Source organism: Canis lupus, chromosome 23 (genome assembly GCF_003254725.2).
Source record: "Canis lupus dingo isolate Sandy chromosome 23, ASM325472v2, whole genome shotgun sequence".
NCBI lineage: Eukaryota > Metazoa > Chordata > Mammalia > Carnivora > Canidae > Canis > Canis lupus.
The window spans coordinates 3,888,438-3,916,272 of record NC_064265.1 but is presented as its reverse complement, the minus strand read 5'-3'; the positions used below and the strand labels follow the sequence as shown (position 1 = coordinate 3,916,272).

Genomic DNA, 27,835 nt, shown 5'->3' with positions numbered 1-27,835 from the left:
CTCAGCATAGATGGGTGAGGGACAGAGCTGGTGCTCACAGGAAGCCACGCGCCCTACAAAGGCACCTGCCGTTCTTAGCGCTGTGCTTCTCGAGCAAGCCTGGCACTGGCTCACGGATCCTCCTCAGAACCACTGTCAGGAGAGCAAGGTAAGTGGGGATGGGGCCACTCGCAGGGCCTCGGGCCATACACTGCTTTCTCGGTGGCTGTGTGGACTTCGGAAGAAGCTGAAAATTGCCCAGGGGCTCAACTAGTGCCAACACTCAGGCATCTCGGACACCCTGGGGCTCCCAGCTGGCTCTGACCTTGGCACCCACACGCCGTCTACTTGCACTCGCACCTTGGGGCCCTCATGGGACAGGTGTTCGCAGCCGCAGGGCTCTCTCCCTGAACACGTCGGACCCAAGTCCACATGCTCGGAATACACAGATACTTTTTATCAAACATACACACTTTTTTCTGCTTCTTGCTTCTGTGGAGATTCCCAGGTCAAGAAACACCAGGCAGATAAGGCTGATGGAATGATTCCTGAGATTTACCAGTTGTGTTTACCATTTTTGTTTTCCTGATAATTTCCTAACTCCTCAGCCTCTTCTATTCCATAAGCTTTCGCTGGTCAAACAGTGTAGGGAGACTGGGATTGTTACCTATTTAACTAGAACTAATATTCATTTGATGACATTTTTTGAGAGACCCAGCGATGCCCCGGGTCTTCAGCATCTGCAGGGGTAAACCAAAATCTCTCTCTTGAGAAACCAGACTGAGTTTGAGTGTTTGGGGGTATGGTGATGAGGGTGGGAGGTAGGGGGTAGATGGGAATTACCGATCACTGTGGAAAGAGCTGTAATAATGAGTACGGGGTGCCATTGAAAAGGAAGCAAGAGGAGGTAGCCCTGAGTCAGAAAGTACCTCCGGCCCCGCATCGCTCTGATTCACATGTGAACATGTGTGTGACTTTAAGAAGGTTTTAATGTCTTCACCTGCCAATTTAGGTAGGAAATGAGGGTGCTTGGGAGAAGGGTTACATTTCTGGCCATGATGTGCCTTTTCAAGATCCGTTGGGCTAATTCCCACTGTGATGGGATTCAGTGCATGGGACTATTTTTGCATGCAGTTTTTTTTTTTTTTTTTGCATGCAGTTTTGATAAAAAGACCCAAAAGTTCCCTCAAATTACCATCTGAGTACTGTGAAATTATCTAAGACCTGCCCCTTCAGAAAGGCCTGGAAAACACACTTGCTGCATTTGTATCAGACTAGCCCAGAAGCAGCTAGCCACCAGGCCTGGAAGGCCAGGCATGTTCCTGCCTAAGATGGTGTTCTAGAATGAACACGGGACTTAGTGTGTGCCAGAGACAACTTGCACCAACCCAAGACTGCTGAGATGAGGGAATTTTGTGAGGCAGTTAGTAGCTGGAATTTTGCCACGGTGGAAGTATTTGTACCACAGAAACCAGCAAACACCATAAATCAGAGTGCCTCACCTCACCTCCCCACACTGATTTCCCAGTGCATCACTGGGACTTGGGGCCCAAAGAAGAAGTTCTGCATATAGCCTTGTGGCCTCATTTAACTTCTCTGAACTTTTTATGACTCATCTACACTCTGGTCCAATATGCTTGCTTGACTTAGAGCCCTTGAATTTTTATTGGGAGGCTGGTAGGGGCCAGGAGCATGGGAGAGGATTAAATGCACAATACCAGGGAACATGCTTTGAAGTCCATGTGTCAAACTTGCAGGAGGGATTAGAATTTTTTTTTTAAAGATTTTATTTAATCATGAGAGACAGAGAGAGGCAGAGACACAGGCAGAGGGAGAAGCGGGTTCCTTGCGGGGAGCCCGAAGTGGGACTCATCCCAGGACCCTGGGATCATGCCCTGGGCCGAAGGCAGATGCTCAACCGCTGAGCCACCTAGCTGTCCTTGAATTTTTATATAAAGGCCGGTGACCAACCATTTAGCCTAGTGGTTAATGAAGCAACTACTGAATTTTTGGAGTTATAATCTGAAGGGGAACCATGAGTAGAGTTTTAATCTTTTTGTTTTGTTTTACTTTGCCTTAATGTCACAAAGGCAGCTCTGAGTACAGGACTGTTGGGAATCTCAAGTGGCCTGCAAATGATTCTGTTACCCAGACTATTGCTTAGAAACGCATCCTTGAAAACACCTCTTTGAGAAGGAGTTTGTACTGTCCCCACTTACAGAAGAGAGATCTGAAGCTCCCCTAGGAGGGGTAGGAAAGGGGCAGAGCTGGTACTTGGAATCTGCTAACTCCAAAGGGCAGAGTTCTACTGTTTGGCTGCACTGCCCTGTGGGGAATGGAGCCCTTGAACTTGGGAAGGTGGGGAAGGGTGGGTGATGGTCCAGGTAAGAAGCAGCTGTGCTCTGTATTCAGCACCATTTCGATTAGTTTTGTTCTTATGGAAATCTTGTTTGCTCTTCCCCTCACAAGCTTCTGCTTGGGCTCAGACCTGCGTGGAGGAGCCTGTAGATTTGAAAATGAATCCCACAGATATAGCAGACACCACCTTGGATGAAAGCATCTATAATAATTACTATCTCTACGAAAACATCCCTAAGCCTTGCACCAAAGAAGGCATCAAGGCATTTGGGGAGCTCTTCCTGCCCCCTCTCTACTCCTTGGTCTTCCTGTTTGGTCTCCTTGGAAACTCTGTGGTGGTTGTGGTCCTGTTCAAGTACAAGAGGCTCAAATCCATGACTGACGTGTACCTGCTCAACCTTGCCATCTCGGACCTGCTCTTCGTGCTCTCTCTCCCCTTCTGGGGCTACTATGCTGCAGACCAGTGGGTTTTTGGACTAGGTCTCTGCAAGATTATTTCCTGGATGTACCTGGTGGGCTTTTACAGTGGCATCTTCTTCATCATGCTCATGAGCATCGACAGATACCTGGCAATTGTGCATGCAGTGTTCTCCCTGAGGGCGAGGACCTTGACGTATGGGGTCATCACTAGCTTGGCCACGTGGTCTGTGGCTGTCCTGGCCTCTCTTCCAGGCCTTTTATTCAGTACCTGTTATACCGAGCGCAACCATACCTACTGCAAAACCAAGTACTCCCTCAACTCTACAAGGTGGAAGGTGCTGAGCTCCCTGGAGATCAACATTCTGGGATTGGTGATTCCCTTGGGCACCATGCTGTTCTGCTACTCCATGATCATCAGGACACTGCAGCACTGCAAAAATGAGAAGAAGAGCAAAGCAGTGAGGATGGTCTTTGCCGTGGTGGCCCTCTTTCTCGGGTTCTGGGCGCCTTACAATGTGGTGCTCTTCCTGGAGACTCTGGTGGAACTGGAGGTCCTTCAGGACTGCACCTTTGAAAGGCACCTGGACTACGCTATTCAGGCCACAGAGACCCTGGCTTTTGTTCACTGCTGCCTTAATCCCGTCATCTACTTTTTCCTCGGGGAGAAATTCCGCAAGTATCTCGTGCAGCTCTTCAAAACCTGCAGGGGCCCTTTCATGCTCTGCCAATACTGTAGGCTCCTCCAAATGTACTCCCCCGACACTCCCAGCTCGTCCTACACGCAGTCCACCGGGGATCACGATCTTCACGATGCTCTGTAAAGAATGAAGAGACAAACGATAGAGCTCAGTTTCCCAAATTAAGAGCTTAAAATTGTATTATAGTAAGAATTCCCGAGCAAGTGGCAGGAAGAAGCCTTACATCTACTGTAGACCACGGGCTTCTCCCCCGGCGTCAGCTTTTCCTCTTGCCACCTGTGAGTTCAGCGCAGCAGGAGCTCAGCTGGACTGTGGCATCCCTCTTCTTCCCGGACTTGCCTGCAGGGATGAGTAAACAAAGAATTCTGAGCAGCATTTCAATGAGGTTATACCTAATACTGTAAGGGAAGGATCATTTGTTCCCTCCTGAGCTGATGGAGTTCTCCAGGAGGAACTGTCGAAGATTGACTGGTGGAATCAATTGCTATTTCTTGCTGTGAGAAATGGGCCCTTTAATCAACTTCTAGCTTTTGTGGAACAATATAAAAGATTTCGACATGCCGTCCTAGGGTTTTTCTAATAATATACCTGAAACATGATATATTGTCTAAAGCCAGATGTACGCAGAAACAAGTAGTGAAGTAATGAACCTGATCTTGATTCTTTTATTTTAAGGTTTTATTTGTTAACGGAAACCAAAATTTGATGCTGATTACAAGTATAAGGAGGTGAAGGCATTAGCGTGGTCTGATTTCCAAACATGAAACAAACATAAGGCATTAAAAAAATTCCAACACATTGGTGGAAATTCAAACACACTTTCATATGCTTGTGAGCATATTTTGTTTTAATGATAACAGATGAATATTCAAATTTCACAAATAGTATAGGTGCAGATACATTTACTTAAGGTCTTTTACCTGTGTACAAACAGAACCTTCAAAACTAAAAATAACAAGGCCTAATAAAGGATGACAATGCTTCCTTAATAAGTTTGAAATGGCTGCCATCAAGTGAGGCGAGAATCAACAATTAAAGGTTTACTGATGTGGCGTGAACAGGACCGTCACAAAATTATGAAATTGTGAACAAGGTTATCGCCTCTTTTAAAATATTGTTCTCCTTTTTAACTTTTAGATGACTCAAAATTTCAGTCAGTCATATCTTACAAGTCATTTTAATCATGTAATTGTTTGACACCTTTAAAATAAATCTCTGTTCTTACAGCCTTAATTAATCAGAATTAAGTAAAGACTTTAATCAAGTTGGGAGAGACCTATAATCCCTCCCAAGACAAAAACCTATCTTGCAAACTATTAACTGAGTTATCTGTTTCAAATGCTTCTGTAAGTGTACATATTATTACATGTTCTCCATCTATAAAGGGTGCATTTCCAGAAAGTTGGTTTTCAGAGAAGTGATTTTAAAATGGTAGATTAATGTTGCCTTTATAGACAAAAGTAAAATAAACTTGTATATAGTGCCTTGGAGCCTTTTTCCTGATCCTGTTTGTGTTGCTTTTCTTGCTGGGTCCAGGGATCCGAGCTGATGGGGATGCGGTGCGCTGGGAAGAAACAGAGGGCTCTGGGTAGAGCCACCATGGCCATGGCCACATAGGAGAGGAGGGCAGAGCCACCTGCAGTAGCGCCTGCAAATCTTGCTCTGCACTCCCATGTGAGCTGGAACACATCACTTTCGGCCTCAGTTTACTCTCATCTGGAAAGCCGAATATATTGCAGAGTGATTGAAAGAAAGGTGATTATTCCCTGGTAAAGCTTGTAATGGTGTTCATTTTATCACAGCCACAGGGAAATTTTAGGGCACCGACAGACCTGCCGCTAGGGTTTCCCTGTCATTTGGTTCCTCCACGCACACAATGGTAAACAAGGTGGGGTATGGTCTGGGTGCTGCTCTCCCTCCTCCTGAGGGTGGGATCATCTGTGGCCTCAGGTCACTCAGGCCTCCCCTTGCTCCAAAGCTGGGGAGGATTCCTTTAGGATGGGGGTTTGGAAGCTTCAGTGACACTCAAACATGACACTCTCAGAACTCTGAAAATATCTTCCCGTTCAGCAACAGACACATGAAACACAAGCCAGCGTGATTTCTACACAGAGGTAGTAATACAAAGGTGAGTTTAACTCTACGTTCTCAGACACTCTGCACCCTTCTGGGGAGCACAGACTGGGTGCAATTTGTTTAAGGACAACAGACATGGTGGTTGCACAACACTGTGAATGTACTGTCACTGGATTGCACATTTTTATTTTTATTTAAAGATTTTATTTATTCATTTATGAGAGACAGAAAGAGAGAGAGGCAGAGACACAGGCAGAGGGAGAAGCAGGCTCCATGCAGGGAGCCCGATGCAGGACTTGATCCCGGGACTCCAGGATCATGTCCTGGGCTGAAGGTGGCGCTAAACCGCTGAGCCACTGGGGCTGCCCTTTATTTTTAAAAGATTTTATTTATTTATTCACGAGAGACACAGAAAGAGAGGCAGAGACATAGGCAGAGGGAGAAGTAGGCTCGCTGTGGGGATCCCAATACAGGACTCAATCCCAGGACCCTGTGATCATGACCTGAGCCAAAGGCGGACACTCAACCACTGAGCCATCCAGGTGCCCCTAAATTGCACATTTTTAAAAGATTACTTTTCTATTATGTGAATTTTACCTCAACAAGAGCGATAAGCAATAACCCTCTCAGGATCTGTCCCCTAGTAGGCACTCGAATAAATACATACCATTTTCTTCCTGTGAGAAGAAAAAATACACGGTGTTGGCAAAAGGTCTTCAGACCTTTGGGGAGCCTTTCCTTGAGAAACTCCTAACAGTTTGGAACATCTGTTCCAATTGCATCTGGATGTAATTAGTTTCAACTTGTTGAACATCTATTTTGTGCTAAGCACAGTGCTAGTTTATGGAGAGACTAACAGGATAAAGGAGAAAACTGCACTTGTGGAATTTATAATCTGATAAAGGGAAAACACCAGCACAAGATCAGGTCTCATGCCAGCAGGACAGATTTGACAACAGAGTAACAAACACAATGCTTTGAGACTTTAGAGGAAGGAGCAATGGATTTAATTTCCAATTTCATCATACAATTAGCTTTTGAAGTACGCCCATAAAAGGACCATGGTTTTGATGAACAGAAGGGAGGAAGGACATTCTAGCCCGATGGAAAGGCAGGTGGTGTTAAGAGCATACTGTGTGATCAGGGAGTGGTGAGTGGTCCGGGTAGTTAGAATATGGGGGGTAGGGGTGGAGGGGTAGCAGCAAAGCAGGGAAAGATGAGACCAAAGGGAAATTAAAGACCTAAGGAGCAGCAGTTTTGAGGCTGCCTCCTGGGGGAGGAACAAGATGGCGGAAGAGTAGGGTCTCCAAATCACCTGTCTCCACCAAATTACCTAGAGGCTGCCTCCTGCGCTAGGCTTGAGAAGTATAGTGGATTCTAGGGTGTGTTGTCCACACCCCCTGTTCAGGACTCAAGTGCTCACAGCTACCAGGAGCATTGACGGTCAACAGCTCTCAGCCAGTCTCCTTTGAGGACTGTCCTCACTGGGGCAGTTCATATCGAGTGTCTGGATAATGAAGAAGTATAAACACTGGCCCTCTTGCCTTCATTCGGGACCACTCTGACAGGCCGGTCCAATTCTGGAGCTCTCTGGAGCTCTCCATAAGATTAGCTGGGGCCTCTGTTGCAGCTACATTGCAATGCAATTTTTCCTGTTGACTAGTCTTGCTTCCTTCATGTTCTCAGAGGTTCTCTTGTTCCCAAGAGGACTCCCCATTAAATCCCCTGTCTGTTAGTCACAGAGTCACAGAGTCTGTTTTTAGGAACCCCAGTCTAAAACGATGATCATATAGGGGCATGTGAGCCCTTAATATAAGTGGAAATTGACCTCCCAGGTGTGGGGAAATGAGAAGGCATGATCTCTGCATCGGGATGTCCTTCCATCATTGCCCTTTGGCCATCAACCCCATCTGATCCTTGGTTCCTATGTTTCCATTTGTCACTTGCACCCTCGCTCCCGTAATTTGCCTGCCTCACTCCTAGAGGCATCTCCCTCTTCACTAGATGGTCATGGACCGTCTCTACCCTTGGTTGTACTACAGCCACCTGACCCGTCAGTGACTTCTGGTTCAAATGAACCAGATACAAGCTCCACCCAGTTTTGTGGTCACAATACTTTCCTCCTTAAAAGCTTATAATGGCTCCAAATTCCCCTTTCAGAAAAGCAGAAATCCACCAAAGGATTCATATATTGAAACTCAATTCAGCTTCATTGTAAAGTAGATAAGGTTGGGTTTACCCTAAGAAACTGAGGTTCTGGGGAAACAGTATTGTAATCATGCAGTAGACTAACTCCACCAACAATAACCACCACCTAACTGCCTAGCAAAATGCCTAGCACAGGGTAATTGTTCAATTATTTTCTAGTGAATGAGTGAATTCCCTTATCTCTTCGTTAAGCCCAGTATAGATACTGGCAATTCAAGTTTCTATTTCACTACGCAAAGTTCAGCAGCCCTCTCTCCAAAATCCCCACTATGTTTCTAATAAAACTTTGGGTGACAGAGTTCAAGATTGATTGAATTGCCTCCTACTTCCAGAAATCAGTGGGTGTTCTTTGGGTCAAAGATTACTTCATTGAGACTTTTGCTATGAGCATAGTAGCAGAAGTCTGCATTTTCACCTTTTCTAGGACCTATACAATAACAGCAAGAAGAAGGAATTAAAAAAACCCCAAACTCCATTTTTAAAAATTCTTTTTAAGTAGGTTCCACACCCAGTGTGGGGCTCGAACTTGCCACCCTGAGATCAAGAATCACATGTCCTACCGACTGTGCCAGCAAGGTGCCCCACAAACTCTATGTTCAATCAAACTTGGAGAGAGAGAGACTTTTCAGACTTCAAAATATATGTAACGGCTACTAAAAGCGGCCACTACGAGGCAAGAATTATGTGGAGAAGGTGAAGAGAAGAACAGTCAGAGGGCTGTGCCACAGACTTTAGAGAGCCTGCGAACACACATGTCCTGAGGGAGGGGCACATCATGAGGAGCAGGAGCTGAATACAAACATGCTTCCCAGTTCAGAGCTAGTCACTAAGAAAAGTAATACTGACTATAATCAGGATGGTATAGAAAGGTAGGAATATAATAATTTATTACCATCATTAAATATATCTGTCTCAGCTCAAAATGCTTCCTAGGGCACTCCAAGGTATTCCAGCTAAAAACGGAAGAGAAGAAAGGTGCTATCACTTCTACAAAACGTCACACTGAATATACTTGCTCCATGCTTAAGAGAAAGAAATCAGTGGTGTAAAGATTGGAAAAGACAAAATACCTAATGCCCTTCAAAACTGAATGTCATCAAAAACAAGGAAAGTCTAAGAAACTGTTACAGCTAAGGGGAGCCTAAAGAGAGAAGACAACTAAATGAATTAGTTCTGGAACAGAAATGGACATTAGCTAAAAACTAAGGAAATCTGAATAAGGTATGCGCATTAGTTAATAATAATGTACCCATATTGGGTCATTAAGCATAAAGTATCCTGCGGGGAAATTGCATGTGGGGTATATGGGAGGTCTCTGTAGTTTCTTCACAATTTTTTGTAAACTTAAAACTGTTCTAAGATATAAAGTTTATTTTTTAAATTGGAAAAGAAAAGACAAAGTATCTCTAGTTGTAATGATAGTATTAAATAACTGGAAAGCTCAAGAGAATCATCAGAAAAATATGAGTAACAAGATAATTAGGTGAGTTAATAGGGGAAAGCGCTAATACATAAAACTTAATTGTATTTATATTTGCAAATAACCATTAGTTAGAAGATGTGATGGAAAAACAGACCTGCATTTTGAAAGAGATTAGAAAAAAAATCCTAATTAAGATACATATTATGTATCTGAAATATATAGGAAATAAATATATGAAAAAAAACCCTGCTTACAACACTGAACACCAAAATGATCTAGATGAAAAGGCTTAGATGCTCTTCTGCAAGAAGACTCAAAACATCAGATCTTCCTAAGTTAAGTGGTTAAGTTCAATGTTATTCTTCAAGACATATCAATGATTCTGTTTAAACTACATACCTTGATTTAAAATTTCCTGTGAAAAAATAAAATAAAATAAAATTTCCTGTGAAAATAAACAAAAAAAGAATATTCCGAACAGAAGAGCAATAAGGATATTGATACTATAAATTACTGTGTATATTAAATTAGTTAGTTAATTAAAATAGTATGGCAATGGTCCAGAAAGTGGAGTGGGACAGAATAGGAAATCTGGTATTAAAAAAAAAAAAAGGAAATCTGGTATTAGATCAAAACATATATGGGAACTTAGCACATTAAAGATGGTATTTTAAATTAAATGGGGATACAATAAATTTCTTATTTAAGGAGACAGGCAAATGGACTGTCATTTGAGAAAAAAAATTAAGCATGATTCTTTCATCACACACATGGTTAAACCTCAAAAAGATATTTAAATGTAAAAATTGGAACAAAAAAAGTTCTAATAAGAAAAACAGGAGAATTTCTTCATAATTTTCGCACATGCAAGGCCTTTCTCAAAATTCAGAAGGCTTAAAGAAAAGATTAATAAATTCAACTATGTGAATATAAAAATATGCATAACACAAACATCACCAAAAAAGAAATCAGAAGACAAACAACAAACTGGGGAAAGTGTTTTCCCTAATAAGTAAGTGGCACATGCATGTTTATGGTACTTTTCTCAGTACTTTTGTATATGGTTGAAGTATTTAATGATAAAAAAATTAATTAATTAACTTGTGTCCATGCTATGGAATATGATGCTATTAAAAAGAATGCTTTCCAGCTAGATACTTACTATCATGCAGAAATGTTCATGATGTATTAACAGCACTTTATTTTATTTTTTAGACTGAATTGCTTTTATTAATAGACACAATGAATTACTGAAACAGTGATTTTATGTGGTTTTCCTCTTTTTTTTTTTGGTTTTCCTCTTAAAGACAGTACTTACAGGTACAAAGATGCAGAGATGTCTATAACCTTCAGATGTCTACTTGAAAAGTTCAATATTGACTCTCCTCATCTGATGATTCACAAATTCTCCATAATCAGACTGATGTCTTTGATTTAGATGACTAATGAAATTTTAAACAAAAATTTTAAAAAATATTTATTTATTTATTTGAGAGAGAGAGTGGGAGCAGGGGTGGAAGGGTGGAGAGGGACAAGCAGATTCCTCGCTGACACAGAGGCAGCGACCCTGAGATCATGACCTGAGCTGAAATCAAGAGCTGGAAGCTTAACCAACTGAGACACCCAGGTGCCCCAACTCAGGAAATTTGTAGTAATCTGGCTAGAATCTCCCCCAGGAAGAGACACACAAAGAGGACACATCACAGGAACTATCTGAAACAGATGATAATAGTTACAATGATCCAAGTAAACGCTGTCTGGTAAGGTGTGATTCTTGACACAAGGGACACTTAAAGGTGGGATGCCCAGAAGAACTTGTATTCTTGGGGCGCCTGGGTGGCTCAGTCAGTTAAGTGTCCCACCCTCGATCTTGGCTCAGGTCTTGATCTCAGGGTCATGAGTTCAAGCCCTGAACTGGGCTTCACATGATGCCTGCTTAAAAAACAAAACAAAACAAACTCATTAGGGGTGGCTGCTTGGCTGACTCAGTCATTTGAGCATGCAACTCGATGTCAGGAGTCAGGAGTTCAAGGCCCAATGTTGAGCATGGAGCTTTTTTAAAACATTTTTTGGGGGGGCATGGAGCTTAATAAAAAAAGAAGAGCTTGTATTCTCTTGATAAGTTTTTGTGTTATCAGATGTAGATCTCTCACTTTTATTACTGTTCCCTACTGAATCTTGAGAGATCTGAAATTTTGGAATGCTAGAGGAAACATCAAATTCATCTTATAAGATTTGTAATGATGTATCATGTGATAGAATTTAATCTGTTTTGCAAAGCATCTGCAGCCACCAGAAAACTTCCTCTTGATAATTTCAAGGTCTAAGGCCAGTTCAGGACTCTCTCTCTTCTAGTCACATTTCTATGACAGAGGGGATGATGTATTCTGTTTTCTCTTATTGCAGTCAGGAAACATTTTCTACAGAAAACATGCCGACAAGCCAGGTCCAGTAGAAATCAGTAGAATCATCTTTGGTGTGGGATGTGGCCATGGAGAGCTCCTCAGCCATAGTGGTGGGGGTGTTGGAGGGAATCAAGGCAATGGTAGCACTAGATGCTCTACTCGAACTATTAACTGCATTTAGAAAACCTGGGCAGATAAACCTCAAACTTAATTCCTAAAATGTTAGTCATTACAGAGTTCTTTTTTCCAGATTTATCGAGCTATTATTGATGTTAGCTATTTCATAGAATGAAGAATTATGTTTTATACATTCCAGGCTTCTTTATTTCTTTAAACAAACATGGATTCCTTTCATAATCTGCCAAAAACAATAGAAATATTTCCATCTTAGAAAAAAGAAGATCGGGATCCCTGGGTGGCGCAGCGGTTTGGCGCCTGCCTTTGGCCCAGGGCGCAATCCTGGAGACCCGGGATCGAATCCCACGTCGGGCTCCCAGTGCATGGAGCCTGCTTCTCCCTCTGCCTGTGTCTCTGCCTCTCTCTCTCTCTCTCTCTCTCTGTGACTATCATAAATAAATAAAAAATTTAAAAAAAAAAGAAAAAAGAAGATCTTTGTGATTATGGAAAGCTGACTAATGAACCAAAGAGAGATACCCTAAAAAGGGGGTCTCACAGGTGAGGTGTGCAGGTGGATGCTCATCCTGATATGACGCCCACCTACAGAGATGTCAGTGAGTTGAAGAAGATGCTGACGTCAGTCCCAGGGATGTAGCAGAGTTCATGGTGTGAGATATGTACAAGATAGCATTAGGAGCCTGCAGAATGTTAGCTTTTTTTGATCACACAGGAAGTAAATGAAACTATAATTGGAGCCCAACTAGGCAGGAAAAACATCTGTCATTACGCACTGTACAGCCTCCTATCCATAGTTATCTCGGTTAGAGGGATTCCTCCTAATTTTGATGACATCACCATGAAAACATCATATGCAAACAAAGTGAGCAGTGGTTCAGGTGATGCATTTTGTGGTCCAGCTGCGCTCCTCTTGGGAGAATAACTGAGGAGGAATTAGAGAAGGTTTGTGCAGTAGACAAAGAGTGAGTTTATGAGGGAACAGGTTCAAACTGCCCTGAAAACTTCTTGAGGGTCACAGAATTGCTGAGTCATTCACTGGGAAGACTTCTAATTAAGGTGCAGCAAAGTTCATTGTTTGCGGGTCTTCCTGTTTTCCAAAACTTACTGAGATGACAGATAACATGTAATAAGAGAAATTTGTTTTAAAGATTTTATTTATTTATTCATGAGAGATACAGAGAGAGAGAGGCAGAGACACAGGCAGAGGGAGGAGCAGGCTCCATGCAGGGAGCCCGATGTGGGACTTGATCCTGGGACTCCAGGATTATGCCCTGGGCTGAAGGCAGGCGCCCAGCTGCTGAACCACCCATGGATTCCCAATAAGAGAAATTTAAAAGATTGTTTTGTACAAAAGCCATTTTGGAAAGTAGATTGACAATTCTTTATAAAATTGAACGTATACCTACTCTGTGATCCAAGGATTCTACACTCAGGTATCAACTCAAGTAAAATGAAAACACCAGTCTATTAAGAGACTTATTCAAGAATGTTTATAACATCATGGTTAGTGGTGAAAGACTAAATGCCTTCTCCTTTGTAAGATCAAGAACAAGAACATCTGTTCTTGCCCCTTCCATTCATATTGTACAAGAGGTTCTTGGTAGAAAAAAAAAAGGCAAGAAAAAGAAATAGAATGAATTTGGATTGGAAAGGAAGAAGTAAATCTATGTCTATAAGATGACATAATCTAAGGAATCCATAAAAAAGTATTAGAACAAATAAGTTCAGCAGATTATAGGATACACCATCAATATACAAAAATCAATTACATTCTGATACACTGATGATGAATAATTCAAACATGAAATTAGAAAACAATTCCATGTACAAGGACATAGATAAATTTGACAAAAAGAAAGTACAAGATACATGCATTGAAAGCTAGAAAACACTGTGGAAATAAATTAGAGAAGCCCTAAATTGATGGAAAGACATTCTGTGCTCATTGATTAGAAGATTTGGAATTTTAAAGATCTTTCAAAAATGTCAATGCTTTCTAAATTGATTTCTAGATTCAGTAAAATCCCTATCACAACCCAAGCTGGCTTTAAAAAAAATTTTTTTGGTAGAAATTGACAAGCTGATTCAGCATAGCAATGAAGGGGATCCAGAAGTGCTAAACTGGCTTTGAAAGAAAATAAAGTTGGAACACTCACACTTCTCAATTTCAAAACTTACTAACAGGCTACAGCTACTGTGGTTAAGACAATGTAGTATAGCATAAGGATAGACATATAGATCAAGGGATTAGAGTTGAGAGTTGAGAAATAAACCATCATGTTTATGGTTCATTGATTGTTTGACATGGGTGTCAAGATAATTCAGTGGGGGGAAAGAATGGTTTCTTTCAACAACTGGTGTTGGCACAACCAGATATCCACTTCCAAAAGAATGAAGTTGGACCACTACCCCAGCTCCATACACAAAAAGTTAAAATAGACTCCAGATCAAAATGTAAGAGCTAAAACTGTAAAGTTTTAGAAGAAAACAAAGTTATAAATCTTCATGACCTCAGGTTAGGCAAATTTATAGAGACAAAAAGTCAATGAGTGGTTACCTAAGGCCAGGAGAAGAGGGAGATGGGGAGTGACCACTAATGGGTATGGATTTCTTTTTGGGGTGATGAAAAGCTTCAAAGTATAGATTGTAGAGATGGCTGCACAACTCTGTGAATATATTAAACATCATTGAATTGTGCATTTTGAATGATCTATTCATGCAACGGTATACCACCCAATAATGTAAATGAAAGAATAAGTCATTTACAGCATTGATATGCCTCAGAAACATTATGTTAAGCAAAAGAAGCCAAGCACAAAAAGACACATATTAAATGATTCTACATATATGAACAGGCAAAACTCATCTATGGAGAAAAAATTACAACAGTTGCCTTTGACATGTAGTAGAGTATCAGTTGTGAAAAGAGTACAGAATAAACTGGTGGTGAAGATTTCCTATATCTTATTGGGTACTGCTGACCTGGGTAAATACATTTATCAAGATTTATTGTACTATATACACTTTAAAATATGCATATTTTATGGCATGCAAATTATACATCAATTAAAAAATATTTTAAAATTATAGGATTAAGTGTCTGGAAGAACTGGGAAATGAAAGCAAAGTGGCAAGCAAAGCTGATACCTCAAGTCTGCTGGATCCTGGGACCTAAAGTTGGCAGTAGCTGCCAGAGTTCTGATCCTACAGAGTAACTCTGCTCCATACGATGGTGGGGAGGGTTTGAAGGCAGAGGCTATATTAGGGCAGGGCTACCTCACTTCTGAAAGAAGGTGGAAGAACTGCTGATTGGCAGCTGTAGGCCTTGTAACCTGGATGATAAATGCAAACGCACAACTAAGATTTGAATTTAAGCCCCAACCGATGATTCAAAGTGTGATAACCCCAGAACTGTAAGATTGGAGATTCAAACCACCAACATAAGACCTAGTTGTAGGGGGATCCCTGGGTGGCGCAGCAGTTTAGCGCCTGCCTTTGGCCCAGGGCGCGATCCTGGAGACCCGGGATCGAATCCCACGTCAGGCTCCCGGTGCATGGAGCCTGCTTCTGCCTCTGCCTGTGTCTCTGCCTCTCTCTCTCTCTGTGACTATCATAAATAAATTTAAAAAAAAAAAAAAAGACCTAGTTGTAGGCTGTAAATCTAACCTACTAACTGGTAGGAGTCTTAAGCTGAATTCTCTAGGAGTAGAGTCTTAGACAGGGGTTCCAGAGAAAGCAATTTACTAGGGGCATCTCTGTGGGGAAGGGAAGAAGGGAATATTATATGGAAGCCAAAGAAGGTAAGCAAGGATGTGTTCTGTAGTAGGGTTCTCCAGAGAACTAGAACCAATAGGAGAGGGACACCTGGGTGGCTCAGTGGTTGAGCATCTGCCTTCAGCACAGGGCATGATCCTGGGGTCCTGGGATTGAGTCCCACATCAAGTTTCCTGCATGGAGCCTGCTGCTCTCTCTGCCTGTGTCTCTGCCTCTCTCTCTCTGTGTCTCTCATGAATAAATAAATAAAATCATTAAAAAAAAAAGACCAATAAGAGATCTATCATCTATCTATCTATCTATCTATCTATCTATCTATCTATCTATCTATCCATCACCTATCTAGAGACTTTTCTAAGGAATTGGTTCATGTGTTTATGGAGGCTGACAAGACCCAAAGTCTGCAGGGTGAGAGCTGGAGACCTGGAAAAACTGAAGGTATAGTTCCAGGCAGAAGGCCTGCCAGGCTTGAAACTCAGGAAGAGCCAATGTTTCAGCTTGAGTCCAAAGGAAAAAAAAAAAAAAAAAAAATCAATGGCTTATTTTGAAGGCACTCAGGCAGAAGGAATTTTGACTCTTTTATTCATGGGATGGTCAGCATTTTTGTTCTGTTTGGGTCTCCAACTGGTTGGATGAGACTCACCCATACTAGGGAGGACAATCTGCTTTTCCCAACCTAGAGATTCAAATTTTTTTTGTTTTGTTTTGTTGTTGTTGATGTTGTATAAAATTTAATTGAGGTGAGTTTTAGAGATTCAAATGTTGATCTCATCCAGATATCTTCACCAGAATGTTGATCAAATGCCTGGACACTCCATAGCCTAGTCAAGGTGACACATAAAATTAACCATCACAAGCTCCCTGCATTGGCTTGTTCCTAGAGGGCCCCTCAGACGCAAATTGTGCCACAGAATTAATCCCACTTTGAGGCAAAGGGTCTGGTCTTTTGTGTCCCCATGTTAGTGAGGCATCTTCCTAATTAAGCCAAGAGTAGCTCTCTCAGGAAGGGAGCATCTAATGCTCATAGCAGATGGGGGGGGGGGGTTGCACACTGGCAGGCAAAGGCTTCTGGGGGGGCACCAACAACATCCTGTACAGAGGTAACCTCAAAATTCCTATATAGGGATGGAGGAGCACAGAGAGACAGGCAGAAACAAATCTTTATAACAACCTAATGGGATCCCTGGGTGGCACAGCGGTTTGGTGCCTGCCTTTGGCCCAGGGCGCGATCCTGGAGACCTGGGATCGAATCCCACATTGGGCTCCCGGTGCATGGAGCCTGCTTCTCCCTCTGCCTGTGTCTCTGCCTCTCTCTCTCTCTGTGACTATCATAAAAAAAACAAAAAAAAACAAAAAAAAAACAAAAAAAAAAACAACCTATTTCCCGGTGAAAATGAGCATGCAAACCAAAATTCCATAGTCCAAGGAAAAAATATAATTCTAAAACAATGAACAAGATCAATAATCAAAACAAGAGTTCACTTGAGATGAACTCAGTATAATAGAATGGTATAGAAAATGCTTCTAAATAAATATGCTGATTTATATTTTTGAGGAAGTAATAACACCTACTAAAATAACAAAAGATTCTAAAACATTTACTGACACCAGGAAGGGCTGATCCTACCAGAAGTGTTAAAAGAGATACACATGGGTGTCAACAGTAAACTTCCTTTTAGAACTGAACTTCATTTCTATTTTGAGACCCCAGTTCTCCCAAAGCTGAAGACATAATCTTAGTCAATTCAGTGTCCCACCTACCCCTTCTTTCTTCAATGGCATGTGGCATCACAAGTTTGGGAAAGGTCCTCTGCTCTTCATTATCTTTTGGTGTCACTACCTGCAGCGGTGCACTTCATCCTGTCTGAGCCTCAAATATCAATCCATGAAGTGACTTGCTGAGCTGACCTGCCCTTGCATCCAGGACTTCTGCAGCCTATTTATCAGACCCTTTGACACTCCTCTTGTAACACAGGAAATATTCCACTTTCTCCTGCTTTACTCTGAGGCCTCTGGAGGCTTCGTGAGCCTGCCTAGACCTTCACTACTTCATGCTGCTCCAGCTGGCATGGGCAACTTTCTATTGCTCTCCACTCCATATCTGGCTCATGGGAACCCTTGGAGGTGATCTTGGTCCATGTGCAGATACTCATGCTGCCTCCACACCTGCACCCTGAGGGGAAGCTCAGGGATCTTGCTTCTTCCCCAAGCTGGGCTGTGGGAATGATGGCCTAAAAAGCCCCATTTGCTTAGATATCAAAGCCTTGGTGGGGATTGTATCACTCTGCCTAACCCCAACGGCTTGGGCGTCGGAGGTGGCAGTGCTAGGACTCTTCTCAGGACTCTGGGATCCTCACACAAATCTGACTGTTTTGATTTTCTTATGACTCTTTTCCTACTCTCTGTCAGCCCATCGAAGCCACTTGCCTCTGGGGCCTTTTCCAAAGAAGTTGGACCTGGGAGGGCAAAGGTGGGCATGTGTCATTTCAGGAATACAGACAGGACATGCTTATTTTAAAAATTATTAGAAATTCAGAGGTGGGAGTAAACAAAGAAGAGGAGAGAAGATAAAAGGATGGGCAAGCAATATGGATGGTGGGAGAATGTCCTATGAAGATTGAAATATCCAGGGGCACCTAGCTGGCTCCGTCGGAAGAGCATACAACTCTTGATCTCAAGGTTGTGAGTTCAAGCTTCACATTGGGTGTAGAGATTACTTAAAAAATAAGACCTTTAAAAAAACCCTGGAATATCTAATATTCAAAACTACTGAGCTTATGCTGTTGCAGTATAGACCGCCCCTTGCCCCCAATCTCTTCAAAGCTTCTATAAAGTTCTAAAGATAAAAAGGCCCGATGTGGGTGAGGTTTTTGTGAAACTCAAGGGACTCAGCTCCACATTTGAGTCAAGATACTGCAAAAGGGTGTGTGGGATGGTGAGATCGTTCACGAACTGAACTAATTCAGTAGAAGCAGAGGCAGAATGTCTAGCCAGAGGAAATTATGAGAAAATCAGCCCTCCAAGGGTTCACAGAAACTTGGGAAGGTTTTAAAGACAGATCTTATCTAAATTTTTCAAGAGAAGGACACCTGCCCTCACATCTGTGCTAGATATGCTGGAAGGAAAGCTGGAGCCATGTAGACACCCTCTTAATCTGTGGACAGAGTCATGGCCTCACTCTTTCACCCATGAAGTATTGATTGAGAACCTACAAGGGGCTAGATGTGCTGGACTGGGTACCAATGATACAAGAATGAAACCACATGGAACTTGCGTGAGGCTCTCTTAGCAGTAAACAAACATGTACACTATTATGGGCTACCTGCCATAGAGAGGGATGTAACTGGAGAAAGAATTAGCAGCCCCTGCACAAACCAGCTGCAGGAGAACCTAGCTCTGGGAGGACATGTGGGAGCTTCCTATCTACCCTGGGCATTTCCCCTTCAGGGCTCACAGAATGTTTTGCCAGAGTGGTACTAATCTGGAAGTCTGCACTTCTGACACTGTGTCCTGGATATTTATTCACAAGTCCTTTGCCTAATTAAACATGGGAAGTTTCTCGTCTTTGTTGGTTATTGTGATCATCATGAACTACTGCTTTGTGAGCACAGGGCTACCCTGCAGAAGCTCCATGATGACCACGTTCTGACACCAGGAGAGTACAGGTGAAGTATTAGGAACAGTATCGCCAAAACAGGAAATTGCCCATCATCTCAAAAACCTTTGGGGGAGATCACCGTCTTAGTGTCCAGAGTTAAGACCAAGAACAACAGGCTCTTTTTGGAGAGGGGCCTCAGTCCCAAAGAGACCGTGAGATTCTTGGCACATTTAGTGTGGAGATGCAGGGGTTTTCAGGGATTTTCTCCAAGTGGGAGTTGAAAAGAACAATTTTCCCCCATTTTCCATAATAACAGCAATCAAAATAAAATAAATGTTATAAGTTTCAGGAGTTAGGGAAGGAAATAAGCTCATCTATTGTAGATTCCTACAACAGAGGAATTCATGGGCTTCTGACACAGAAGGAATTTTTTTAAAAAAGATTTCATTTATTTATTCATGAGAGACAGAGAGAGAGAGAGAGAGAGAGGCCGAGACACAGGCAGAGGGAGAAACAGGTTCCATGCAGGGAGCCCGAAGTGGGACTCGATCCCGGGTCTCCAGGATCACGACCCGGGCGGAAGGCGGCGCTAAACCGCTGAGCTACCGGGCTGCCCACAAAAGGAGTTTTGTAACAAAAATTCCTGCAAAAAGTTTAGCTTTCTACTTCCCTTTCTTTTTAATGGGTGAACAAACCCAAGGCAAAATACTCTTGGAGACATCTCAGCAGAGAGAAGCAGCTCTGACCAATGGAGGCCTTGCTTGTCCCACCAGAAGAAAAGGGAGAAGGCAGGGGAGAGGAGGGCAGGGAGGTTGGGCCTGAGCCCTGGCTTTTTCTGTGCTGTTGACTGGCTGTGTGACTTTGAGTCTGCATTTCCACTCTCTGGACTCAAAGTTTTTGGCCTTCGTGATACAGATTGAAATGTGGTTATTTGGGATGTCTGGGTGGCTCAGTTGGTTAAGCGTCTGCCTTCAGCTCATGTCATGATCCCAGGATGGGGAACCTGCTTCTCCTCCTCCCTTGGCTGTTGCCCCTGCTTGTGTTTTCTGACTCTCTCTTTCTCTGTCAAGTAAATTAATACAAAATCTTTAAAAAAAATTTCTTTTTAAATAATAAAATGTGGTTATTTATTTTTTTAAAGATTTTATTTATTTATTCATGAGAGACACAGAAAGAGAGAGGCAGAGACACAGGCAGAGGGAGAAGCAGGCTCCCCGCGGGGAGCCCAATGCAGGACTCAATCCTGGGACCCTGGGATTATGCCCTGAGCCGAAGGCAGATGCTCAACCGCTGAACCCCCCAGGTGTTCCTAAAATGTGGTTATTTTATTTTGTAGTTCCCGAAGTTCTATTTAGTTCTTTTACAAATCTGTGATGTTTCATCATAGTTTCCTGTCCTACCAACATTGTTTATTGGTCTTTAAATATCATAGTTATTTTAAAATATATCTCATAATTTCAATATCTGAATCCTGTATGGACCTGTTTCTGCTGGTTCGAGTTTATATTGCTTTGTTTTTGTGTGTGTATTTGATTATATTTGACTGCTCTTTGACCCTGAAAATTACTTGGGGGATGGCCTAAGATGTGGGATGAAGGTGCCCTTATTCCAAAGATGATTTTGAGTTTGCTTCTGCCAGACACAAAGGGGGATTATCAGTATTGCACAGGACTTCGGCTCATAGCCCAATGTTTATTGGATAACCTCAGTGATGCAAGTTTAGACCCCAGATCTGCACAAGGGCTGGCCTGTGCTCACAACCTCAGGGAGAGGTTGGATTGGTTACTCCTGTCTTGCTCCAATCAAGGCGCTTGTCCCTACATCCCCTAGGACTCAGATAAGGGAAGATGATTTCCATTTGTTCCACTCATACTCTAAAGATCAGAGCCAGCCAGTGTAATGTGGGTCTGGCTCCTATGGGACCTCCCAGGCTTGAAGACCTCTGGGCCTCACGAAGCCACCCAAGACAGTTTCCAGTTTCTCCGTCGGCTTACTTTGGATCGCCAAATGCAAAAATGTCTCTGGATGATTTATTTATCTCTTTCTTACCATCCCATCAGCTTTTCAGGGCTCTATGATAAAAGACTGTTCACTTCTCTTTCTATATTTTATTTTATGCATACATGTTTAAGATTGGCATATCTCCTTGATGAAGAGTAATTTAATCATTTTTATGGTGACTTTCTGTTCTTAAAGATGCTTTCAGAATTAAAGTCTGGTTTTTGTTGTTGTTGTTTGTGGGGGGGCTGTCACTGCACTTTGGCAACTTTGAGAGGAATGCTCTGGCTGATGGCTACTTTGTCAGCCTGGGTCCCAGCGTGAAAACAATGGGGAACTGAGAACCCTCCCCCCAACTAATTGACAAAGGATGTGTAGCAAGAATGAGAAATGATCTTGATCTTGTAAACTACCAGGATTTGGGTGTCGTTTGTTATGTAATATAACTTAGCCTATATTGACTGATACAGAAATATTCAGCTAATGCCTCAAAAATGTTATCCTCATTACACAATCATATAAGACACTTCACATCAGGTTCCCTGATACCTCTGCTGCACGCCATATGTTCTCAACATCATCCATCCCTATCACTCACATGTCTGGGATTGGCCTTGTTCTCTCGTGGCTCTGGCTATCTGGAAATACGGGCAACTCCACCCAGGACACTCTCTCCACCCTTCAGGCAGCCAAATCTCATCCTTCTGGTCTCAGTTTAGAGACCTGTAGCAGGGGCAGATGATGCCTGCCCAAAGCTCCATCGGGGACTGGTGTACCCACTCTCTAGCTTCTGCAAGCACTGGTTGCAACCTCACAGATGCTTTTCCCTCGTTCTTGGCTATTATTCATGAGTCCCCTAGAGCACAGCTAGTTCCTCTCCCCCATGACAGCCTGCAGCCAGTGGCTGGCTGACATGACATTGGATAATAAGTTTGGCCCCCCTGACTCAGGGTGAGACCAACTTGGTGGTACAATGAATATGTGTGTTTCTCTGGAATTAGCAGCCTAAGCTGGCTTGCTGACCAACCTCAGACATAGGAGTGAGCCCATGCAACATCAGCAGAGCCTGGCCCAGATCGGAAGTACCCAGCAGGATTGTGAATTAAGGAAATAGTTGTTTTCTGCTGAAGTTAGTCTCTTGGCTTATCTTTTATTTCCCTGCCCATGTTTTCCCCTCACTCCCTCTCTCCTCAGAGCATCCTCTCTATAAACTGCAGGCACCGAAGCCCTTGTCTTGGGTCTTGCAATATGACAGTGTCCCTGACTGCCTGCCTCTGCGCTGTGAACCCCTCCTGAGCGGCTCCACCCCTGTACTGTTCCGGTCGTGGTGCCTGTTTCAAGCATTCAATCCAGCATGCATTGGGTCAGTCTGTTTACTCACCTCTCCTACTAACTATATATATATATTTTAAAGATTTTATTTATTTATTCATGAGAGACACAGAGAGACAGAGAGGCAGAGACACAGGCAGAAGGAGAAGCAGGCTCCTTGCAGGGAGCCCGATGCGGGACTCGATCCCAGGTCTCCAGGATCACACCCTGGGCCAAAGGCGGTGTTAAACCACTGAGCTGCCCGGGCTGCCCTCTCCTACTAACTGTAAACCTCATGAAGGCCTTGTTTTATTATTATTGCTATTAATAGTAATCTATGTTGTTAAAAGAAGATTGAGAGGGACAGTGGCTCTCACTGGGTGGCTCAGTGGTTGAGCGTCTGCCTTCACCTCAGATCGTGATCCTGGGGCCCTGGGATCGAGTCCCACACTGGGCTCCCCAGAGGGAGTCTGCTTCTCCCTCTGCTTGTGTCTCTGCCTCTCTCTGTGTCTCTCATGAATAAATAAATAATCTTAAAAAAAAAGATTGAGAGAGCGGGCAGTAAAGCAGTTACCATTTTATCCTCAACTCCGCGTATTCATTAGGTGCTCACTGATAGTTGAATGAATGAATGGAATGGCTGTTCTGGATTGAGCAAAGTGTTGCAGAGCACATTGGAGATTAGTAACATTCCTTTAGAGAGTGGACCTTGGAGACTTTTCTGGTGCAGAGACTAAGGACTTCAGTGATAGAATTTCTGAAAAGAAGAAGGAGTAAATTCAGTGTAGAAAAACATGGGAGCAGAAAATGGCAGAATTTTGTTACCAGGAGAAACAGGGGCATTTGAGACTAAGATGATGTCGAAAGGTCCTACTCAGTGAGGAGGGGCTCAAAGTCTGGTTCACTACCACTGTGTGATGTGCACATTCTGCATATGCTATCTGTTACCACACAGGCACCAAGCACACTGAGCTTTTTAAAAAATATACTTTATTTATAATTATTTGAGAGAGAGTGCACTTGTGTGAGCTGGTGGGGAAGGGGCAGAAGGAGAGGGAGAAGCATACTCCCCACTGAGCAGGGGGCCCGCCATGGGACTCTATCCCAGGACCCCGGGATCATGACTTGAGCCGAAGACAGATGCTTAACCTACTGAGCCACCCAGGTGCCCCTACCCTGAGCTTTTACACCAGGGTGGAGGAGGTGGTTATTCTCAAAAGCATGGCTCTGTTTGAATACCTGAGATGGGAGGGTCCTTCCTAGCTGGTAAGAGGCAAAATTCTGATGTGCAGAGTGGAAAAAATCAGATTGTCATCTCAGTTTCCTTTCTCCATCCTCCACTTCCGTCCTCCTGAACAATCAGAATTCCGTCTTCCACTGGGAGGTTTCTGTAGAGTTTGTAACAAGACTGACTTGAATCTGTAAACCTTAGGACAGGGTCTGGAAGATGGGTGTGTTCCAATAAACACCTGTCTATTAGCAGCCGATCAGAAATCACAGAATCTTTTACTGGAAAGACAAAGCCAGTCCTGAACCCAACTATCTCTCATCTGGTTTTCTCCCTCTAGATCCTTAGTGCTGCAAAAATCCCATCTAGTGAAAAGATTTGGTGTGTCTCTTCTAGGCCATCTCGATTTCAGAGTACAAAACCATGAAAGATTCGTCAAGGTTGCTGAGGGCTCTGAGAGCAGCCTGGCCACCTGTGGTCCACTACAATGATCTCCTCAGTGTGCTTGCTTGAGTGCTTTACTGTCTTTGTTCTTTGCAAATGCATGTGCTAGTGTTTACTGAGGATGGCAGAGTGTGGACAGATGAGACCTGTCACCAACAAATAAAGTTCCAAGGTGTTTATCATCTCAAGGGCTCCAGCTGACGTCAGTGAGCAGCTTCTCTGGGCAGGTCCCCTCAGCCAGTGTCAACTCCAGGGAGTGCTCCCTCCAAAGAACCAGAGAAGCGACAGTCGCCATGAGAAGTGATAGTGGCCATCTGACTCTTCAGCTCCAACCCATGGCACGTCTCTCTGCTCACCTCTTTCAGAGAAACCTGCTGCTCATGGAACCTTTTGGCTCAGTTCCTGGGGGGATTTGCTGAGTGTGTCAAAGAATTAAGACCAGGCTCTATTGAGGAGGGAGGCCTGGCATGGAGAATTCCTCGATTCCTGACCTGTGTCCACCGGGATCCCATACGTGTGGGCCATCCTGCTTTCCACAAACACGTGCATGATGGTGGGTCATTGACCAAACCCTGAGGCCACAGCTCATACCTGGCCTCGTGGCAGCCCAGCAGCCTAGCTGAAGTAGTGTTCTGTGTTTTGAGTGTTCTCAAAGGGAATACAAAACTGTCTTCTTAAAAAAAAAAAAACAAAAAAAACAAAACAAACAAAAAAAAAAACTGTCTTCTTGCAGCCTGATCAAGCAAGGCGACCTGTCTCTGGAGAAAGAGTGGGGGGATGTGTAGGTCAGAGACTTGAATTTTAGTTTCAGTCCCCATAACTTGGGGCAAATGACAAGATTTCTTACTTCTCACTCTTCCTAAACTACAAATTGGGCTGCATATCACCTGGTTTATTTCTTCAAAAGGTTCTTTTAAAGATCCAGTGAGATACCGTATGCAAAATCAAACATTAAAATCTGTTATTCTTGTTGTTGTTTTATTACTATTATTAAAGTGCCATCAGAGTTTAGGGCAGGAGCCTAGAAAGGTCAGAGGATAACAGATATGCAGACAGTAAATTCAGGACACTGCCATCCGGGTGGCTCTAATTCGAGGGCTCTAATCCCTGCATCTCTCTCTAATCCAAACTCTAGTCGGACTGGAGAGTTGCACAGCATCGGTTTCTGGGATTCTTCATAATCTCTCCAGACTCTGGATCTCCACAGGTGCTGCTTCCCTTCTGGAAGCACCTTCCCCTGTCTTCATTTCTACCCCTTCTCCTCCTCTTACTCCCCACCTGGCTCAACTCCAGGAAGCCAGCAACCCACACTCTACATCCAGTCTATGAATAGATCCAGGTATCATGGCACTCCAGTCTTGTCCTGGCCATTACCCCCGGCACAATGTCACACTGCCCACTTACACATGTCTGTGCTCCCCGAGAGGCAAGGACATGTCCTGCTCAGTAGCACGGAGTTTGGAGTAAGTACTGAATAAACCCTGATTGCGTAAACGAAAAAAAAAAAAAAAAAAAAAAAAGCCCGCTCTAAAGGTTAAAGCTGAGGAGCACCTGAAATAATCAGACCCCAAACCCTTGGATTCCAAAGGCCACAGAAAAGAGGACAGATGTGCCGTAGCAGCCTGAGCACACTGGGAAAAAGCTTCCATTGCTTGGTAAGAATTAAAGCAAAGTAGAAGTACATTGGCCACAGGGCACTTCTTGCTCAATCTAAATCATAAGAGGTGACCAAAGATAATAAAGGGGAAAACCAGACTGACCTTTAAGGGCAGTGCCCATCATCTCGCAGCAGCATCACTATGGCTGGTGTCTGCTTTACATAGTGGGTTTCTAGTCTGTGTTCAGAGTCACAATGTCACTTTGGTTAATACCTCATGGGACCACCAGAGGCCAGGTAACCTGCCAGAGAGAGGAATTCAATTCATTAAACACAGGGTAAATGTAGTTCCTGTGGACCAAGCACACTGCTCTGCCAGTGGGGGCTTGGGTGAAGGGTGAATAGGACTCAGCTCACACTCTGGGGGTTCTTAGATGTTTAGTGGAATGGACAGAAATGCACAAAGCTGGCTGTGCTACAACCCAGCACCGTATGTACTTGTGAGAGGGGTTTTTGTTTTGTTTTAATGGCCACACATTCATTGCCCTTCCTCCTATGGAGTGGTGGGATCTCTGTGCCCTCCCCTTGAATCTGGGTGTGCAGCAGAGCGCAGTGGAATGGTGTGACTCCCGAGTCTGGGTCTTATAGGGCCATGCAGCTTCCGCCTGGTTCTGCTGGAAAGCTTCCTCACCGGACACACCCTCTCAGAACCTGGCCGCCACCCTGAAGAAGCCAGAGCCACATGAGAAGGGCACACGTCGTTGCTTTAGTGATAGTCCCAACTGAGCTCAGACTTTGAGTCATCCCAGCCTAAATGCCAGATGTGAAGGAAGGAAACTCCAGATGATTCCAGTAGCCAGCAGAGGCCTCACCTATCACAGAGCAAAGACGGGCCAACTTACTGCCTCTGTCCAGATTCTTGATCCACAGAATCACATGCGTCACAAAATAGTCATTCTGTGCCACATAAAGAAACTTAATTGAAGTGCCTAATACACAATAACAGACCACAAGCAAAACAGTACACACGATGACAGGTGCCCTTTGGGCTAGGAATTCAATATATTTCCACTAGAAAGCTCCCCTCCCCCCTTCTTCTTCCGTATAGGTTTTATTACCACAGAGCTGGAGCAGGGGTTGAGTCCTTCTTCAGTCTTGGAAGCTTTCGTATGGTGACTAGGACATTACGCAGTGCCTCTTGCTTCTTTCCTGGTGTGGATGTGAGTCTGGACCTTTTCTTGATGACCTTGAGGGCCCACTTGTCCTTGAATGGCCCCGCAGTGAGTTGCTCGTAGAGGGCAAAGCTGAACCCCTGCTGAATCATGTCCTGCACGAACTTGGGGTGCTCAGCGAGGAGCTGTGGGCCGCTGTGCCTCAGCTTGCTCACATTCTTGGCCATCTTGTGGCCCTTGTTGAGACCCGTGGCTGTGGGGTGGCACAGGGCTGTGGCCGCTACCTTTCAGTGGCTACTGTGGCTGAGGGGCCCTGCCTAGGTTTTGAGATTGGGAGTCTTTTCCGTGGGGGGACCGCCCTCCAGGCACTGTCCCACCCCTCCCCCCTCACTGCCATGTTAATGCTGGGGTGTCCTGACAGATGACACCCCTTTGCTTTCTGTGGGACCTCCTCTCCTGCCGCCAGTCTGTGTCCATGTTTTATGCTAGAGTGTCACCTTCCCCTTGGCATCCTTTGGCCAAGCACAGCGCCTGGTCAGGAGAACTAGGTTGAAAGGGCTCCAGGGGAAGGGTGGTGTGTCCCGGAGGGCCTCTCTTCTCACCTTGTCCTTCCGGCTTCCCGATGCTGGCTTCCCAGCTTCTGTGGAGGGCCGGCAGAGGAGAGGATCCAGCTGCCCTCCAGGAAGCCCCTACGACGTGGCAAGTGCCGTCTGAGGTGCTTCTACGATTCTTGCACTGGATTTAAAACCTCTGAGGTGGGGACTGGCACTTAGGATGTGGGGAAATTGAGGCCTCTAAGGGAACGGGTTGTCTGAGGCCACGCGGGTCGTACGTGACGCGGTGGGAACAGGAACCGGTGTCCCGTTTCAGCTGGGGACGCAGTGCTTGTCCTTGGGAATCTGGAGGACTGAGGCTCGTGGGTGGCTCCCGCACAAGCGGGGAACCCCGGGGGATGGAGGCAGAGTGCCTGTCTGAGGGGTCTGCGCCTGTCTGAGGGGTCCGCGCCTGTCT

General features: G+C 44.0%; 1 protein-coding gene, 1 long non-coding RNA gene and 1 pseudogene across 3 annotated transcripts; 1 reads left to right on the top strand and 2 right to left on the bottom strand.

Moving 5' to 3' along the window:
• On the top strand, positions 1–4,958 carry CCR4 (C-C motif chemokine receptor 4). Its single transcript, XM_025461414.3, has 2 exons — positions 1–148; positions 2,449–4,958. Exon 2 carries the CDS (start codon positions 2,496–2,498, stop codon positions 3,576–3,578), a length of 1,083 nt encoding a protein of 360 aa, XP_025317199.1. The 5' UTR covers positions 1–148; positions 2,449–2,495; the 3' UTR covers positions 3,579–4,958.
• LOC112668920 (uncharacterized) lies at positions 3,071–27,835 on the bottom strand. 2 transcript variants are annotated; one of them, XR_004808560.2, is made up of 4 exons: positions 26,771–27,835; positions 25,816–25,954; positions 3,679–3,794; positions 3,071–3,572 (listed from the first exon to the last, which is right to left on the bottom strand). It is a non-coding gene; the product is annotated as an uncharacterized LOC112668920 (long non-coding RNA). The 2 variants fall into 2 exon arrangements; XR_004808564.2 differs by having other exon boundaries at positions 27,427–27,835.
• On the bottom strand, positions 10,533–11,673 carry LOC112668919 (E3 ubiquitin-protein ligase RNF138-like; annotated as a pseudogene).